At 38.6% G+C, this 20,091-nt stretch overlaps 1 protein-coding gene across 1 annotated transcript in view; it reads left to right on the top strand.

Moving 5' to 3' along the window:
* Positions 1 to 20,091, top strand: part of LOC139738812 (transcription initiation protein SPT3 homolog) — a 115,422-nt gene extending 95,331 nt beyond the window's left edge. The window contains exons 3-9 of the mRNA XM_071649449.1: positions 11,292 to 11,376; positions 11,699 to 11,888; positions 14,771 to 14,977; positions 15,602 to 15,714; positions 16,077 to 16,457; positions 17,126 to 17,239; positions 19,610 to 20,091. Coding sequence (XP_071505550.1) covers positions 11,292 to 11,376; positions 11,699 to 11,888; positions 14,771 to 14,977; positions 15,602 to 15,714; positions 16,077 to 16,457; positions 17,126 to 17,239; positions 19,610 to 19,654 — 1,135 coding nt within the window. The 3' untranslated portion in view covers positions 19,655 to 20,091. The remainder of the gene's footprint in view (positions 1 to 11,291; positions 11,377 to 11,698; positions 11,889 to 14,770; positions 14,978 to 15,601; positions 15,715 to 16,076; positions 16,458 to 17,125; positions 17,240 to 19,609) is intronic.

The raw sequence follows: 20,091 nt of genomic DNA, 5'->3' as shown, positions 1-20,091 counted from the left end.
TTTCCATTGATGTGCTTGAAGTATATAGAGAAAACTGAAAATGGAAGAGAAAGAATTGTGTGCCAAGTCATTTTAACCACTGTGCATGCACAACATAAGTGCTAGATTTATAGACCTTCAAAGGGGATGTATCAGAAACGTGATTTTTGGTTTTGTATGCAATGTGCGTCCATCACTAGCAGTGCCACTATTGACTCTGTGTATTCATGACCTAGTTTTTTTTTATTCGATTACTATGATCTTGCTATTATCTACTTATAGCTTCAATGCTGTTGACACAGATAGAAAAAAAGGCAATATTCTGTAGGGATATTTAATCAATCTATTGCAAATAATTGCTCTATACAGCAAGGTCAGTCTCATAGAAGGTCAATGCCATTTGATGGTAGCAGGAAAAAAGTAACGAGTGGTATGAAAAACTGCAGACTTGCACCAGTGATTCAGCTGTGCATGGGGAGTGTGGATGAATAAATCAGAATTCTCTTACTGTGAGCTCTGTTTACAATAATTGTATTTATAGGACATATGAAAATACACTTGGTTTCGTTCCTTTTTCCCTTTTGAGCTTGCCAAAGCCAAGGGTTATAGTGAGCTAACTGCAAGCTTTTTTTCTTAACTGTCATCTATGATGCATCATGCACCATATTGTCTGTGATCTTTGACACTTACCTCCTCTAAAATTTAGATATGGGATTTTAACCAAATTTTGAAGGAATCTTGTATCTCACCCCTTCATAAAGTCACTTTAGTATGCAGATAATATCTGCATTAACTTGGTCATGAAATTGGAGCGAGACCAGAGTAATCCTCATTATGTTGATGCTGCTGTTATCCACATAATATTAGCATCATGACCATAGACTTGGAGTTTGTGAATATGATTCCAAAATAATGCAGATTAAACCCAAGGTGTGTTTAAAAAGATCACTTCCCTCTCTGAGTCTTAAGGGCTTTTTACACTTGTGTTTCTTAACCCCGGACTTTCTCTGACCCAGGACTATCGTTAGTCCCGTACCAATTTTTTCAGCTTTTTACACTCGCCAATTAGTCCCGTACTATCTCTTGTCCGGGGCTAAGGAGAAGACTGACCTTTTTACACTCGTATTTCTTAGCCCAGGACTTTCCAAACCACATGAATATTCATAATTACGCTGTGTACTGTACACGTACACGCACGCACCGGCAGCACTTGATGACCTCGTTTCTGATTGGTCAGTGAGGGTCGGACTTCGTCTCCGTCGCTTAGCCCAGGATTATTTTTTCGTTCTGTTTACACTCACTTGCTTGGCACCACAATTGCGGTGCTAGCACCGCAATTGCGGTGCTAACCCCTGCTATTTTGCAGGGCCAGATAGTACCGTACTATCGGTGGGGCTAGCCCACTTTGGCAAAAACGAGTGTAAACAGAAAGTGGGCTAAGGATAGTCCCGTACCAACGGTGGGGCTAAGGCCCCCCCCCCCCCCCCCCTTAGCCCCACCGTTGGTCCGGGGCTAAGCAAAATTTTACAAGTGTAAAAAGCCCTTTAGTCACATGGGGTGACATCAGAGTCAAATCCATCTGAAAGCTCAGGTGAGCATGAAGCCCCTCCCCCCCCCCCCCCATTGTTTTAGTATTTCACAACATTTCCACATTGTATTCAAGCCTAGAAAGTAGATGATAGGAAGGAAGTGTTAGACTGTTCTTTGGAAATGGTACTACCGGTAAGCAATTAAGCCTACCAACAAATATGTCCTCTCAGTGATGTCGGCCAAGGATGTTTGTCAGTGATTGCTACCTTCTCTCACCTCACTATCCCTAATTTTTATATCTTTTGTACAGTGCAGGGGAAATTCTAGAAATAACTCAGTATTTTATTCAGACCCTACAAACCCTTCAATCAAGTTCATTTTGTCTGTGTGACACTAATCTTTCTGTACTGTGTGATAACTGGGGTCTTAAAGGGGAAATCGAGTCCAAAAATAAGTTAGTCTGATAAAAAAAGAGTAAAATTTTATGAGTTTAGTGGAAAGAATTTGGCTGAAATCAGATGAGTTTTGCTAATTTTTGTAAAACAGTTACAGTGGATATGAATATGCAAATGAGTTAGCTGACCATGTCATAACCTCACAATTTTTCATTGAACGTGTACAAAAAATGATGAAAATTTAATGTTTCTGTCATTGAAGTCTGAAACATGATGTTATTCCTGGTTGAATAACTTCAGAATAATGGTCAGCTAGATATATCAGGATTTGAGCCTCGAGCATAATTGCGTTTGAATGAAAAGCTGGAAATTTCACAATTTTATGCACAAAGTTGTGAGGGAATGACATGCTCACTATGCCATTTGCATATTCATTATTTGCTGTTCAAGAACTGTTTCCTCAAAAATTAGTGAAACTTCAGAATGTCATAACTTTCTTATTTTTCACCCGATTTCGATCAAAATTTTACCGTCAAACTCGTAATATTTTACTCTTTCTTATCAGACTTACTTATGTTTGGACTGGATTTCCCCTTTAAGTTCCATTATGTAAAATTTACATCACATCTAGTTGATAAGCGATATTTTTTTTTTTAATTTGTTCTTGTTAATTACCACAACTTTTTACTTGCTTGTATTTATGCTTACATTAAACAAAGATTTTATACTATCTAGTTGATACAAGCAATGTCTTTTTATGCAGTTTGAAAATTAAAGTTATAGGAAACCATATGATATTAGATTATACATATGATGACTTTTGTTGTCAAGAATTTGTAGAATGTTCCAAAAGTCAGGGTTTTAAATGCAGGGAGGTTATGAGTCTTTTGCCTTTGTCTCCAGACTCCTATAACCTCATTTAATAGCATTTCAAACCCCTCACATGGATTGTGGCATAATGCATCCCAGACCAGTTATAAGTCCCATTCACACACACCCAAAATGACTGGTAACAGTTTTTGAAACTGATTTTCACAAAATGTTAATTCTTGTGTGTGGACACACAATAAAATTGTAAACTCTTATGATGTAAATCTTGCTGCAAAAATCAGTACAGCTTATTTTTTTTTCAAACTCTTGGGATAATTTGCCTTGTGTGGATTGTGTGAACAGCAGGTGAAAAAATGGCAATTTTTAAAATCTCAAAATATACAAATGATGCACAGGATAGAGTGCGTTAGGTTCGCCTCGTGCATGTTTCACAATTGTAAATACCCTCGAGTGCACTACGCCTACACTAACGCCACGAAATAATCCTGTGCATCATTTGTTTTATAAAATGGGTCGAAAATTCGAAAACTAACATCATTTTTCAGTGTTTTTCACGTACCTTTGTGGGTCAAGACGTCCGAAGATGTTCGTCCCAAACTTTTACGCACGTCGCACTCGCGGAAGTCCCGCACATACAGTATAAGTATAATGGGGGGTTGGGTTTCCGGACACCCGCATGAAAACTTACTTATTTTACATAGAATATGCACCCTTTACCTTAAAGACTTGATATAGACTCCTCATATAGGCCTACTAGACAACATACTCTGAAAACGGCGTGAGAATTAACCTGCTAAATCGTTGGATTTGCTCTTCAAAGTGACTCCATGTACGCGTCCGGTCCCATAACGCTTGGTCTACTGTACTGTACAAAGTGTACGTATAGTACAGTATACGTACGTACGCCACATATGTTATGCACAAGGGAAGACAGGCCGGCCGGCCGGCAGCCCGAACTAGAAGTTGTTTACAGGATTGACAGCGCGTACGCGTATGCATGCAATTCATCAAAGGAGCCGCCGCGCGCACAGACGATCGGCAATCTACCATAGGATTACAGGCAGTGCAGTTGTACTGAAGTAAAGGAAGGAGGTGTGTCTCATTTCAGCGCTTCCTATTGGCTACATTCTTGAACCCATTTTATAATGCATCTAATCACACTAGATGGCTCCAGTTATAGTTGAGGCATGTGCAGTCTTGATATTCAAAATGCTTCATTTACAACCAAGTGATTATATTTTTGCTGTGAGTGAACGGTAGCACATCAATTTTCAAATTGTTCCCCAAAAATTGATAACACCTAAAAATGTGTAAATTATTGCTATTCCCATAATATGATCTCTTTATTTGCCTATTTGATGTAATGCACAATCATTCTTACCGGATCAGGCCATTGTTCCAAAATATGTGTTTCAGATATTTTCTTCACTGCTGCATGTCTTTCCTAAGATGCTGCAGATGTGATTCTGAGTGCTTGTATATTGACAAAAATCAAAGCTATCAAAGCATTATTCTTTTTCCCGAAATGTAAAAATGAGGGAGAAAATCTTATCTTAGTTTTTTAGCAAATATATGGATTCACTGAGTGATTTTCTCATGAATAACCCCATTTGTCACAACATATTTTCACCCCTTGCCGAAAATATCACGATACTCTTACATAATGTATGCTTTAAGTTATTCTCATACTTCTCGGTAGGGTAAGAGATCATTATAGAGTAACCAGATGTAGGCACGGTTGTATCTGTCATGCAAAATAAACCTACGATATGACTGCCGACAGTAAACCAGCCCTTCCTAAAATTGTGTGCTTGGAAATGCCATGCCTTTTGCATTACCTCCACTTGATCAGTGACAACACAATGTGTCAGGATCAATCACAGACGACGTTTGATCACTTCCTTGAAGTCAGATCTGTCTCTCATGTCACAGGCCTTGAGGATTCACGGTTGTTGACCCTTTCACAGGGATGCTGACTTTCAACATGTCTCCAGTGCTCAACTGAAGACTGTATGATCATGTGTGTGCACGCACACACAACCCCCCTCATGATGTGTAGGAAAAACGCTGAGACGTGACTTGATGAGATAATCCTGTTAATCCCTCTGTGGTTTACAGATTTTTTATTACAGTGAATGGTGTCGATCAAGTGTGGTTCAAAAGAAGTGAAATATGCCCCATTTCATATTTATTGGTGTTAGCGTATTAGGGTAACCAATTTATTGATACAATCACTGGCACTCTTATACTTCTCACAGGAAGAAAACTGATTTGCCATTGCTTATTAGCATCAAATTTCTAGTATGAGTTTATTTCTATGGTAATAGTACAGAAGTTTGCATGTTTCTGTAAGTTATCCTGATTGCATAAGATCAGCAAAGGGTAATGTTTCACCTGAAACAGCTGTACAGATCTGCAATGCACCATGTAGATATGCTTCATGTTGATGTTTCTGCATGCATGCTCTGCAGCGCATTTTGCACGAAATAAACTATGTTCTCAGTTAGCATAATATTTGAATGTCACATTTGAAACCAAAGCCAAAAGAGGTTGCATGCTTCTTTGGCTCTAGTCTGGATTCTTGACTGATATTGTTGCTGTAGTAGTTTGTAGTTGTTTCCTACAGTATCAGCATGTCCAATACATGCATCAAACAGTGTAATGGCACAATCCTGAGAATCTGTTCTGATCTGAGAAGAACAAACAGATTCTGAGGATCCTGCGATTACCCTCTTCGACACACACAACGCATCTTGAATTGGAGCTTAAAGCATGGCGAGGTTACTCTTTGAAACTTGCGTCGGCACCTCCTGTAGGAAGAGAAGGTACCTTCTATGGGACAACTACAGGACATAGACATCTCCAAACTCACCAAGTGCTTTCTATTTGAGAGAAGAAGACACCTTGGCACATTTTGATATTAAGTTGTCCTCTTGTCTTAAACAAGGCATCTAGGTGAGTTTAATTTACACTGTACAAGTCACCCTCTCAGTACATAATAATGTCATGGTACAGTAATGACACCAAAACAAACAGTCCAGAATCAAGACTACAGTGCTTGTGAACATAGTGAGCAAAGCTTGCCAGGTGAAGGTAATGTTCAACTCAGTCAAGTGTGTCAGCATCGTGGTTATGACAACTTCATCGTGTGTGCATTGTCAACGGTCTGTGTATGAATATATGTCTTGCACTTCACACACTGGGTTTGATAAGACAAGAAGGGCAAGTACCACAGGTTTGGCACAAAAGTGTGAACAAGGGCTAGTCAAATTTGGTGAACATTGCAAGAAGCACCCTTTTAACAACAGCGATGGGGCTACTGGAGGGCATACATACTGGTTCTTTAGTACATAGGGCCTACAGTTTTCAACAACTGCAATATTGTCAAAAACTTTCATCAATATTGTGAAAAGATATCATATTTCATGTTTTACTGAACCAACTGTATTTGTCTTATTTCAAGCAACTCATTTGTGAAAAGTGAAAAGCTACATCATTTTGTTATTGTTGTTTGTTTTTGTTTTAAGGGGAGAAGGTGAGGGTAAGGATATTTCTGGTAGGGATAATCTTTCTCTACTTAGAAGGGAGGCTATATTTCAATGTACCATTTGCGCACTCAGTGGAATTCCCATCTTCTTTTTTTTTTAGTGAGTGGAACTCTGAAAATGAAATTAAAAGCAGGAGTAAATTGCTGACAACCAAGCAAGTGACTACCAATGCTCATTTATAGTAAGACCATGTGAAACTATTTAGGCCTACATCACAACTAAAATGACTATTAAACCAGTACCAGTAGATTGTGACAGAAACACGAGAGTCAAGTTTTGAGTTGTGCTCTAAACTTGATATTCTGGCCTGAACATTATGACATTTGTCCTTGTTCACATGGTAGCGAAAGACAAAGTGTTTTAATGTTTTTTTAATGGTTCCCCCCCCCCCCCCACCCCAATAACCATGTTGGAGGACATTGCAACAGAATTAGTTTAAACAGGTACAGTCTCTTGCAGGAACATTCAGCATTGTAACAAGCCAGTAAATAGTAGAATGCAGATCAGTCACCTCCTGGGAATTTCAGCACAGTGAGGGAAGTGCCTGGAAAGGTTGCCCAGTGATGTCATGGAATGAAACATCCCTATTATGTCAAAGCAATTATGTCCTGATGCACACACAAAAACTGGAACAAAATAGAGCAGTAATCTTCTATGCGAGACCATAGGGGTTCATGAACCTTGTGATCTTCTAAGATGTGTGAATCTGGTTCAAATGTCAAATGTCAACGAGCATTCTATCAAGGGGGTGCGGAGATATGGTTTTAGTGACTCCCCTTGCAACCAACCCCAGTCTTTGGGCCTGTCTGGGTTTTCATGGACCATTGGTTTTATTCGAAGCAGGGGCAGTGATTCATGTTGCATCTCACAGGGCATTTCTGGAAAGCAAAGCAGAGTGAAACAAACATTTTTTTCAAAAACTAACAAAAGTGGTTTAAATGAAATTCATGGTTTAGTCCAGAGGCTAAAGCGAGTACTGTATTAGTGTATACACCAAATATTTCACAAAGTTTTTATTCTTACAAATTTCACAGGTCAGGTGCTACCATATTCATGAATTTTAAGACACACAAAAATTATGACTCTGATCCTGACGTGAATGTGACATGCACGCTTATATTTTTCAGTTTGGTACTATACTTTACTATCACAAATTTAACTACTCTCGAAATTGTTGGGAAGTCCCAATTAGCTAAAAATTAGACTCTCTAAATATATAGCATATACAATATGAAACTAGAAAAGCACTCATATAGTGCAGACATCCTGCAAGCAGCTCATTTCCACCCATTGTTCACCCATGCTGAAAATCGCCAAATATTTCCCAAATAGAAGTCGAAACCTTTTGTTTACGTCATCAGCTTTCAGCTATGTAGCGCCTTGCCCGAGCAGAGCGTGCGCTTTAGAGCGCATAATATGCAAACCTCATGTAGGCGCAGCTTGAACTCCCAAGTTCATTGACTCCATCTGCAAAAAGATAAAAAATCCTTCAAAAATCCATATGAATTCCTGGATCACTACCAAAATTGAATCATTCTGTTCCTTGTGTCATTATCAACTTTTCCTGCTAGTTTCATTCAAATCTGTTCTCAACTTTTTGAGTTATTTTGCAAACCGACAAGCGAACGCAGATGATCACAAAACGTCCTCTTTCCTTGGCAGAGGTAAAAAAAGCATACCTTGTGCACAATCATTATTACATGTAGGTATGTCTGTTGTCTATCAAGATGTGTCATACACAATTGAAATATGCCTAAACCACGGACTAGATTTGAACTACGTTCGTGCATTCTTTTCTTAATTTGTCTTAGGCCGTGTCTACACCTAGCTTTTGCCACAATGCAAGCTTGGTGTAAATGATAATTTGGGACCACTTCTAGATGTGGTTTCAGCTGCAACCAAGCTGCATATTTTTTCTTTTTATTATTAATATTATTGTTTTATTTGTCCATTTTTTGATTTACCACGTGGTGCCATATCTCACATTTATCACATCATAATGGGCTGTTTACCATGCAATACTTGATAGTGTAATCATGAATCTGAGTGCTGTTTGGAAAACATGGTAAAGGTTACAGAATTCACAGGAAAAGTGAGGAACATTAGTCATCCTCATTATTGTATTCTTGGACAATTTTAGGTGGGAGATATTTGAAGCCTCCCCAGTTACCTGCCATATTAGATTCTACTGTTATTTTCATCACAGCAAATGTCCCTTTCATTAAAAAATTTCAGTTCAGCTCTTTTCAAGCTTTTAGATTTGAATTTGGACTCACTCCAGCGAGCTGTAAATCTATATCACTGTCATATGAGAGTGCTAATCCTGGCACTTTGTCCTTGATTATTGAACTTTTTTTTTTCTCTCTCTCTGTACCGGATAGTCTTTTCCCCTTATTTCCCCTGGTCATTCAGAGAAGATGATTACCAGTTCCATGAAATCTATTAACATCTCCAGTAGTAATACACTTGATACAGTTCAGTCTTTCCTCTATAAAATATGTTCTCAACTATGTCAGAGTGAAGATTCGACCCAGTGATTGTTGGCCTCTATAATTCATGGAAAGGGATCAGTACAGAAACTTTTATGAACATGCATGCAAATACATGGTTTCAAACTGCTCACACCTGTTGAAACTTCTGTTGGTACATGTACCTTAGTAAGGACAATGTTTAGGTAGTATAATGGCATAATAATATGTTCGTGTATGATATTTGCACTCATAGTTGTATGCATGTGCATGTCTGTTGTGTGTGTGTGTGTGTGTATGTCTGAGAGTGTGTGTTCTTGATTGCTTGTATGACTGTGTTTTCTTTATGATTTAGGAACATATTTCATTCCCTTTACATACAATTTTATTCTATACATACATACATAGCTTTTATGATACTTGATTGATGGGATTCGCTGTGTGTGGCATGCTTGTAGGGTTAACCTCGATAAGCAACTTTGCTTTTGTTATCCCCATCCACTTTCTTGAATTCGTACAGCCCTTTGTGGTGATTATACACATGTACATATTAATAATGTCATGTAAACACAGTTTTGTATTGTTTGTTGCTATTTTTAATCACAGTCATATTTTGTTTATATTTTGTCTGATTGTGGAAAATTGAATGAATTGAAATTGAATTGTTTCTGTGATATGAAATTGAATGACATTTGAATAAAGTTGAGAAGGCAAAAAGACAACTTCACAATTCTTGCTAGGAACTTTGTTTATGATGAGGAGGCAAAACAGAAAGAAAAAAAAGAGGGCAATGTTGTGGAATTAACCAGGCTTTGTGTATAATGAGAAGGTTGCAAGACAGTAGCCCTCCTAAAAGGTGAGATAACAACATGTTCAAACTTGCCTTGGGAAGAAAAGGTGATTTCCTTTGTAGCAATTCATAAACAGGTCTATTTGTCAAAAACTCACCCTCTTGTCCAAAACATGTTTTCATGAGTCACCTTCTGGCCTGAGCAAGGCACCTAGATGAGTTTACATGAATGTCTTTTCAGGTTTGAAGAAGTGGCCCTACTGCATAAACTAATTTGCATAGAATGGAGAGCAATACACACTCTTCATGCAAGACTTACTGACATGGCATAAAGAAAAGTCCATGGCCTGTATAGAAACAGCTAGCTTTATAATGAAGAAGATAAGGAATGCCTGTGCAAGTATTTAACACAAGAGCCTGATGATGCTGATAATAGTTTATAATGAAATTAAGGATGTATTTACCTCTTGTGATATGAAAAGTTGTTTAAAGCTGCACCATTTTGTATGCACTGGAGATCAAATTGTCCATGTTCGTCTTACTCTGACCAATCAGTCATGAGGAATGCCTGAAGTGGTCTACAGAAGAAGAAGAAGAAAAAAATATCCCCCTCCCCCTTCTACTGTGGAGTTTCAAAAGTGTCTACTTTTCCCCTGCAGTTACTGCCATGGAAGAATTTGCTATGAATGTATTGAAATTAGACAAACAAATCTCAATGCAACATTTACTACATTATGCTGTTACAACTTTATTCAAGAAAAGAGAGAGAGAGAGGGAGAGAAAGAAAGAAAGAGGAAAACTATAGATTGGTGAAAGCATTGTACACTCTCTATTCAATGACAAAGCTAACACAAGAGGGGGCTATTCCATGTAGGTGCATGAGTACTAATGCTATAACAAAGATACAGAAATGCCATGTGTAAAATCAAAATTTGAATGACATAGAAAATTTAAGTGGATGATATATCTACTAAGTACACAAAGTTTGGAAATACAAAGTAAAACTGATTTTGTGTGTTTATCCTTTAATGGGAAAAGACATGTAAATAGTGAAGAAAAAAACAGTTTCAGCTGGTAGGACCTATATGTGCATAACGTGTTGGTGGAGGACTGAACATGTTCATTACAATCCTGAATGGCATTAACTTTGACTTTTGAATCATATATGTATACTTCAGAAAAGGGTGAACATACTTTTCTGAATTCCATATGTGTGCATAGATTTGTAAACATGGTTATTTTTCAAGGTGTCACTGGCCTGTAAGTTATGATGAGTCATGAAGCACAGTATTTATTTATTTATTTATTTATCCCCAACTTACATCTTTTAACAGGGACATTCCGTTCAGTTCTGCTGACAGCCAGCAGACCTGCTTTTCAAGGAAACCCTGTTTACAATGCATACATAAACTTTCAGATTAAAACAAACAATAGGTGACCTACACAAAAAACAGAAACAAACGAAATATATACAGTATTTACAAATCAATATTTACAAGTACATGTACATGTACATGTACTTGGCAGTAGACTATGCAGTTGCATACAAAAAATAAAACCAATTGTGAAAGCAATAGCAAAGTATAACTTTGCACTTTGGTGGTTTCCAACTCTTGTATTCTTACAGATTTTCATCTTGCAGCCAAAACCTTTAATCTTGTATCTGCAGATTTGTGAATTTTCTTGTTGAGCTTTATCATACATTACCTATAGCTGTGATAAGTGAATTCCATTCATGTTTCCCATGTAGGTTTGCACTTGGAGACTGTAAAAATCCTCTGTATGAGTCTGCATACATAGTGGAAGACATTGTACACCACCAGATGCTGGTCCTGGTAAGTGAAGTTGTCCAATGTATCATGTGTGAGGATGTTGATATTGAGAGCCCAACTACTGGATGGACTGGAATTGTTAGGCTGTAGAATGGCATATAATAATTTTGCGTTTGGACAATAACTGAAATGAGATGAAAGGAAAATGAAAATGAAATGAAAATATGGTAACATTTAACAATGTGGATTTCTTAATCTTAGGAAATTCAATATATGAAAAGCATCTAGTATAGATAGTTGTTTACCGTGCATGATAAGCATAGTGGTGTTAAGATTATTTATGAAAAAAAAAATGTAATTTATCATTTCAATACTTGTATCCCAGCTCCAAAGGGCAGCAGACATTTGTACATTACGTGGAGCCAGATTCATCAGTATTGAGGATTTCATCTTCCTCCTGAGAAAAGACCACAGCAAGCTGAGGAGACTCTTCCAGTTTCTTAACTTTAAGGACACCAGACACAAGATAACAAGGCAGATGAGCTGTGAAGAGGAAGAAGGAGGGATAACAGACGGTGAGACAGTTAATGACGTTCTTGCACTGATGGCATGAAGAGATATTGCATTAAAGGACAAGTTCACCTTCATAGACATGTGGGTTGAGTGAATGCAGCAATATTAGTAGAGCACATCATTGAGAGTTTGAGGAAAATCGGACAATCCGTTCAAAAGTTATGAATTTTTGAAGTTTCTGCTCACTCAAGGCTGGATGAGAAGACTACTATAGCTTGTGATGTCACATGAGTACAACGATATAAAGAAAGAATAAAGAAAATTCAACATATTTTCACTTTTCTCGCATAACAAAAGAACACTTGACTTCTCTCTTTCAGAAGGCAGGGGGAATAATATTACCCTTAACATATGTCAGTAACAAGTCGAAGAAATGTGCACTTTATTCAAAAAGTAAAGTTTTGTGAAATTCTCTTTTTATTTTCTTTATATGGTTGTACGCATATGACATCATACACTGTAGTAGTCTTCTCATCCAGCAGTGACTATGCAGATACTTTAAAAATTCATAACTTTTGAATGAATTGTCCAATTTTCCCCAAACTTTCACTGATGTGTTCTACTAATATTGTTGCATTCACTCAATCCACATGTATATAAAGGTGGACTTGTCCTTTAAGGTGCCATGCAACTCCATAGTCAAGTTGATTTAATGACAGATTGGATTTGAACAAATCAAATGGTAGGATGTTCAATCAAAATTTGACATCAAATGAGAAATATCACAGTTTCATATCTTTTCACAAAACAGTGATATCTGTTGCAACCATATATGCACATTAGATATGGCAATAATGTCACCTCACAACTCTTTCACGAGTCTGTCATGTTCTTTATTCTACTGGTAGACTTAGCTACGGCAACTCCTTTACCTCTTAGAGTCATTAGTGCTAGTCCAGTACAACAAACCAATAACATGATGCAAATGATGCAAGTTTTTATTTTGATTTTATGCAAACAAAGAAACTAATACAAAACGCAGATTTGTGGATGCAGGTCCTTGAGAGACTTATAAGATTTGTGCTTCTAACCAAGGGTGATTTCAAGTTTGGTGCTAGATAACTCCAACACCAACAGTAAGAATAATGCAATGTGATTTGAGATTACATGCATCATTGGATTGTCGGTTGAGAAAGATAAGGGCATTAACGCCATAGGGTTAGTGGCACCTTAACGTCTTTGTCTTTCTCAACCTACAAGATGTGATTGTTGATCTCATTCATATTGAAATGCTGACACCAATACCAAACTTGAAATGACATATTTAACTAGAAATATCGCTATGGCGACTGATGCCTCTGCCATAATGCATGATTCTCCCAATAGGTGTATAGTACAATGTCTTCACAATGTGTGATGACAGTTTCACATAACTGGCAAAATATTGATATGACAGGTTTGTCAGAAATGTCTTGAATGTTCACTTCCCTCAAACTGGGTTTGCTATAATTGTCTAAGAGTGCAGGTACATATATTTGGCAAATTGAGGATTTTTACTTGACTTCTGACCGACCCTGTCATAAGTTTATGCATTGAGTAATGTTCAAGGTATGAAGAAAGAGTGTAATTACAGTACTGAAAATAGATTTTTTTTTCACATTTAAACCTGACCTTTGATCCTTAACCTTTGACCTTTGACTGTCTGGCTGGAAATTTCCCAGAGAATCTCCAAAGTTAGTTAATACATGTATATATTAAGTTTTAAAACTAATAATGCAAGCATTGCATATAATAGTATATGAGGGAAACAGTAAAATTTTGAGGAGTTGACCTTGACCTTTGACCCCTGACTTGACCCATGGCCCCTAAATTCCCTAGATAATCCCTGCCAGTCAGTACATGCATATGTACCAAGTTCCATGAAGATATATTGAACCATTTGCGAGAAAGTGAAATTGCAACATTTTTACCTAACCTTTGACCTTTTGACCTTTGACCTAATGACATGAAACTCTCTCGAGAATCTTTACACAGTAATACATGTCTACACTAAGTTTCAATAAAATACCTTCGGGCATTGCATAGATATGGGGGAAATAGCAACATTTTTAGCATTTGACCTTGACCTTTTGACCTTTGACCTCTTGCCAATGTCACTAAAATCTCCTCAACTAATTGTCCCATCATACATCATCCTTGGACCAAGTTTGGTGAAAGCTGCTTCATCCAGTTTTGAGTTATCCCGTAAACAGATAAATTTTAGGATTTGACCTTGATCTTTGACCTTTGACTTCTGTCCGATTTCACTAAAAAACTAATCATGTAATTGTCCCATCATACATCATCCTCGGACAAAGTTTGGTGAAATTTGCTCAATCCAGTCTTGAGTTATCGCATAAACGGATACAATTTCACGATTTGACCTTGACCTTTGACCTTTGGCCGATTTCAACCAAAATCTAATCAAGCAATTGCCCCATCATACTTCATACTTGGACCAAGTTTGGTAAAATTCCAGTCAATATTTCTCAAGTTATCGCGTAAACGAATGCGGACGTACGGATGTACGGACGGACGGACAACCCGAAAATATAATGCCTCCGGCACCACTTCGTGGCGGAGGCATAATGATCCTTAGGGGCTTATGTTAGCCAGTGAGGGAAAGAGAGCACCTGATTTCAAGTTCAGGATTATCACTGGTGCAAGAGTTGAGATGGTACTAACACTACCTATACACTTACACTAAACTTCAAATCACCTACTCATTGATCAGATTTGTGTAATCATGTGAACAGTCATTAAAGTGAAATTTATACTGACTTGATGATTATACATTTTAATTGCTGACCTGATGATTAAACATTTTATAAGCTACTATGTGATTGTAAAGTTCAGTGATTAAACTCGTGAAACAACTCCATCCCCTGCCCCAATTCTTTCCCAGAGCAAAAAGCATCTCAGGCCAAACGAAGACGGTTGTGCCAAGATATCCTGTCCAGCATTGACCACACGGGGGAGCTCTCAGTCCTGCTGGACTCGGATGAAGTGGACCCAATCAAATTGGAGCGACAGGACCGAGCTGACCAGAAGGCACGAGGAATGGACCTCACTGCATACAAGGAGTACACTGAAGCACGACAGATGAATTTCAGTGAGTCAGATGCTGGAGTGAATCAACTTCTGAGAGACAGAAGTCATCTTATCCTCTGTCCTCCTCTTTCTCCTCATTTCGTTTCCTCTCCTATCCTCCTGACTTCACCCTCTTGTCCCTCTTCCTTTCGCTACCCTCTCTGCTTTTTTGATGTCTGCCAAATTGTCTCTTCATATATTAAATCTTCCTTTTTTATCCAGTAATAATGTATATCAAACTCGTTGCTATCAAACATGTATTACTTGACAGTATTTCTTTCTAGTGCAAGAGAGAACATTTTTGTTTTAATCACATAGTCTCTCGTGCATTCATTGTATCATATTTGTCACTCAGTTGACTTCTGTTTGGAATCTTTACATTTTTATGCTAAAATGTGAGGCAACTTCATCTGAACTTGAAGTTTGTTCTCTGTCAAAGTATGTCATAAAATATTAATAACACCTAGTCTCTCATACATATATACACTGTGTAGAAAAAAGACTGCAAACAAAACATTGTAAGAGAAATAACATTAGTATAGCCGTTCAAAGCTGCTTTTTCACACTGTGTATAGAATGATGTCACTTGGGTTTGTTGACAAAGACGTTTTCTTTATCACTTGAAATCATATTCTATTTTATCCAGTCAAGAAAGCGAGTAAGTTCAAGGAGTGGCTAGACATCAGTCACCTTGAGCCCAAACCAAACGCCTTTGCCATGGAGATTGTTGGATACCTGGCATATGAGACAGTGGCTCAGGTGAGAACCTTTTACTGTAACCTTGACTCTCAAGTTTGCATTATTCCTCTCTGAGGTGTGCTATCCTATATTAACCTGTTGAGGACGGACTAATTTTGCTGCAACATGCATTTCCCATAGACAATTGCCCCAGTAGGTGTGCACCATCCCTCTGTTTGGGCTAACTGGTAAAATTTTATTCACAATTTTTTTGTAGAATTTTCAAAGATTTTGCATGCTACTGGTAAAGATTTGGTAGACTTATGCTCCATTATTTCCTGATAAGTACCATTTATAATATGATTGGTGTGTACATTGCACCTGATAAATTGCTCTAACTCCTGTATGTAACCTTCCACATCTTTTCATCCCTCCCCCAACAGCTTATGGACCTATCTCTTCTGGTTCAGAGGGACATGTTAGCATCCCCTTGTGACCCTATCTCAAAATCCATGGCCCCAATGTGCTTCAGCAACATCTCCCCTTTAACTACCCACCCTCACACCAAGTTTAAGTCAGCCACCACTACCCCTCCCTCTACCCCCTCCCAGTCCCCTGTCCCCTCCTCACCAAAGTCCCCCACAGACAAAATGGCACTGCCCTTTCTCTCCTCCACCAATGGCAGTGCTGGCAACAGTGGTGGTAACCTGGCAACAGCCAATAACAGCAACCCTTCAGAGAGCTCCACCCAGTCACAGGGGGAGAGCAAGTCAGCTCTGTCAGCAGCAGGAACACCCAAGGCAAAGTCTAAGAAGAAGAAGAAGGTACCTAGGCATTGGACATGTACCGATGAATGCAATCCAATGTTTTACTCAGTGATAGTTTTATGAAGACATGATATATTTCAAGGATATTTTTATAAAGCATCTTGCTGCAGTGTTTTAAATCAAGCTATCATGGTTTAATGCTTTTCCTTGACTGCATATATTTTTTGAAGCGTGTTTTCTCAAACAGTTCATATTTGTTGCCATCTTTCATATTGTTTCCCGTCATAGGTTTTTTGAGATAACAATGATGTACCTCGCACCAGAAATACTTTCACCTTGTGAATTTCCTAAGTCAGAGAATCAGATTGTAGTGACCTAAGTGAAACTCTAATAGTGTTCTCAATTTCAGTGTATGTTGTATTTATCTGCATATAAGAGGCAATCTCTTTTACCAAGAAATTTCAAAATATGCTTTGGTATGCATTGGCTGTCATATATCTCTTTGTTTATGGAAAGAAAGAGCAAAGTTATGGGTGTAAATGCAAGAGATCAAACCTTGTGCTTAAACACATACACTTGGTGTGATGCCAAACTGTGATAACCGCTCTTCAAAATGCCATGAAAGCCCATAGTGTGAAGATATGAAAGTCATTGATGTGAAGGAACAATGTCCAAACTGATGTCAGCTGTATTATGGAACTCTCATTTCCATTTCTTGTTGCCAGGGCAACGGTTCATCTCTCCTTGCCCTCACCCAGTACAGGGCTATTCAGCCGCATCACATCATGGAAGCCGTGAGGAGATACAATGATGTCATCAAGCCTATGGCCCCATTCTCTGTGAGTGATCCAAGATATCTGCTTTTGCAGTGGCCAAATTTATAGCTAAAACCATTGTAGCGTCAGAAAGGATGCATGTCACTTGCATACTTCCAAAGAGTACAATGTCCTTTAGTTATACCCCCGCCAAACGAAGTTTGAAGGGGGTATATAGGAATCAGCGGACGGTCGGTCGGGCGGTCGGTCGGGCGGTCGGTCGGGCGGTCGGGCGGTCGGGCGGTCGGGCGGTCGGTCGGGCGGTCGGTCCGTTGCAAATCTTGCGTCGCGAACTACTTCCTCAGTTTTCAACCGATTCCCATAAAACTTGGCACAGATGTGTGCCTTGGGTTGTAGATGTGCAAGACGTATTTTTTGACAGTACCCAAAAGTACGTTGCCATGGTAACGGCATATTATGGGCAAAAATGGGTACAAATCTTGCGTCGCGAACTACTTCCTCAGTTTTCAACCGATTCCCCTAAAACTTGGCACAGATGTGTGCCTTGGGTTGTAGATGTGCAAGACGTATTTTTTGACAGTACCCAAAAGTACGTTGCCATGGTAACGGCATATTATGGGCAAAAATGGGTACAAATCTTGCGTCGCGAACTCCTCCCGCAGTTTTTGATCAATTTTTATGAAATTAGGTACAGATGTTCATCTGAATATGTTAATGTGCAAGACACATATTTCCGCAGTGGCAAAAAGTGCGTTGCCATGGTAACGGCATGTTATCGGTAAAATATAGGGCAAAATGCTTCATGGCAAAACTGCTTCATCAGTGTTCTTCCAATTCTCATGGAATTCATATTGAATGTTTGTCTTAGGATATAGGTCAGCATGACACATTTCTTGACAGTGACAAAAAGTATGTTGCCATGGTAACAGCTCACATATTATGAGCCAAAATGATGGAAAATTTTGTGTTGCAAACTACTTCCTCAGTTTTTGCCCAATTTCCATGAAACTTGGTACAGACGTGTGCCTTTGGTTGTAGATGTGCAAGACGCATTTTTCGACAGTACCCGAAAGTACGTTGCCATGGTAACGGCATATTAATGGCAGAAGATCAAGGAAAGATCTTGCGGATTTAACTACTTCCTCAGTTTTTTGACCAAAGCTTATGAAATGTTGTTTTGACCAAAGCTTATGAAATGTTGTTTGACGGGGGTATAACCAGTCGCTGTAGCGACATTTCTAGTTTGATCTGAAGCTATAACACATTAATTTCCTTGCCCAAAGTATTCACTGAACACCAAAATTATTCTAAATCACAAAACTGGTATGGAAACTTACGTTGTGCGATGTTTCGCCGACTAACAATCAGCTTCTTCTGGCGTCCTGCCAGTGGAAGAATGGTCCTTATATGTGTGAAGTCGTGCAAGAATTTCACGTACTGACGCCCTTTCAGTAGGTGAAAGACAGCTCAGAATCTCTCAGATCGCCTAGTCTCAGACCAAGCAACATGGACAGCATCCCAGAATCAGCTGTTTACTCACACCTTAAAGAGACCAACCACTCATTCAACAACAAGGATGTGGTAGTGCTTGACAGAGAAGCACATTGGTTTGAACGAGGCGCAAAAGAATCGATTTGGGAACGAGTGGAGGAACCCAGCCTCAACAAGAAGGGGGGCCTCCATTTCAACCTCTCACATGCCTGGGACTGGGCGATCCCAGAGATTCCGAGCCGTCTTTCACGCACTGAAAATGCATCAGTGCATGAAATTCCTGCAAGACTTCACACATATAAGGACCATTCTTCCACTGGCAGGACATCAGAAGAAGCTGATTGTTAATCGGTGAAACATCGCCCGACGTAAGTTTCCATTCCAGTTTTGTGATTTAGAATAATTTTGGAGTTTACACTTCAACTGGATGAATGATAATCTACATCAGCTTATTTACTGAACACTGCCCTCACACACAGCAGTTTTTGTTAATACAAGCTGTAATATGAGAAGATGGGGGAGTCATGAACTCACAGCTTAGAGTAAGATAAGCCTTTAAACATCAGTCTAGTATTGTGGATGGAAGATAAATTAGAATGATGTCATGTAAAGACAGAGACTTATGTCTAAGTTCTGGTAAGTGGCAGGAAATTGACTGAAACAAATATGTGGAAACCTCAAACTTATGGTTTTTGTAAAGAATTCATTTATTTGTATCAACATTTTAACCAGAAAACTCTGATATGTTCAAACTTCAGTTATTTTAGTGAAGGTCTGAAGTAGGATTTTATGTCTATTTAGATATTTGCAGACCAGATTTGCAACATCATTTGCAATTTTATGATTGTTTCTATTTTCAAGTATTATGTTCTGTATGTTTGCCTTTCTGTCTGTCCGTCCTTCTCTTTCATGCTCTCTCTCTACTTTTGTCTTACCTTACAGAAACATGTGATACAGGGGAGGAAGCCCAGACTACTTGTGTTGTGAGGATAAGGCATCATCCACAAACCAATCTGTCCATCTTAAAACATTCCACTCTTTTCTACCTGGCAGAGTGTACAGCACTTGGAAGGCACACTCAATGTGTGAGAGGTGTACTTCTCTTTGCATTGACTATTGCTGATCAGAAAAGATGAAACAAAATGATTTATTCATCAGTGGGAAGGAAAGATGTGTACATGATAGACCCATGACTATAAGTTGTCCCATGTTTCTTTCGCTTAAATATGTTGTGTGGATGTTTCTAATGTGCATCAAAAGTTTGCTGTCTATGTGAGTGATATTTGGCGTGAATTCCATGTCACCATATGAAAACATCAAAAGAATGCCATTATGAATTCTTTTCATTGAAAGGGAAGAGTGTTTCATGTTAATAAAGGGTGTGTACAGTTCTGGTCGGGGTGAGGATTTAGCTTTTAACATTC

The sequence above is a fragment of the Diadema antillarum genome, unplaced genomic scaffold (assembly GCF_040938485.1).
Source record: "Diadema antillarum isolate AM-2024a unplaced genomic scaffold, OU_Dant_1.0 seq00000768_RagTag, whole genome shotgun sequence".
NCBI classification, from domain to species: domain Eukaryota; kingdom Metazoa; phylum Echinodermata; class Echinoidea; order Diadematoida; family Diadematidae; genus Diadema; species Diadema antillarum.
The sequence above is the reverse complement of the archived record's forward strand: the minus strand, read 5'-3'. Positions and strand labels throughout refer to the sequence as shown.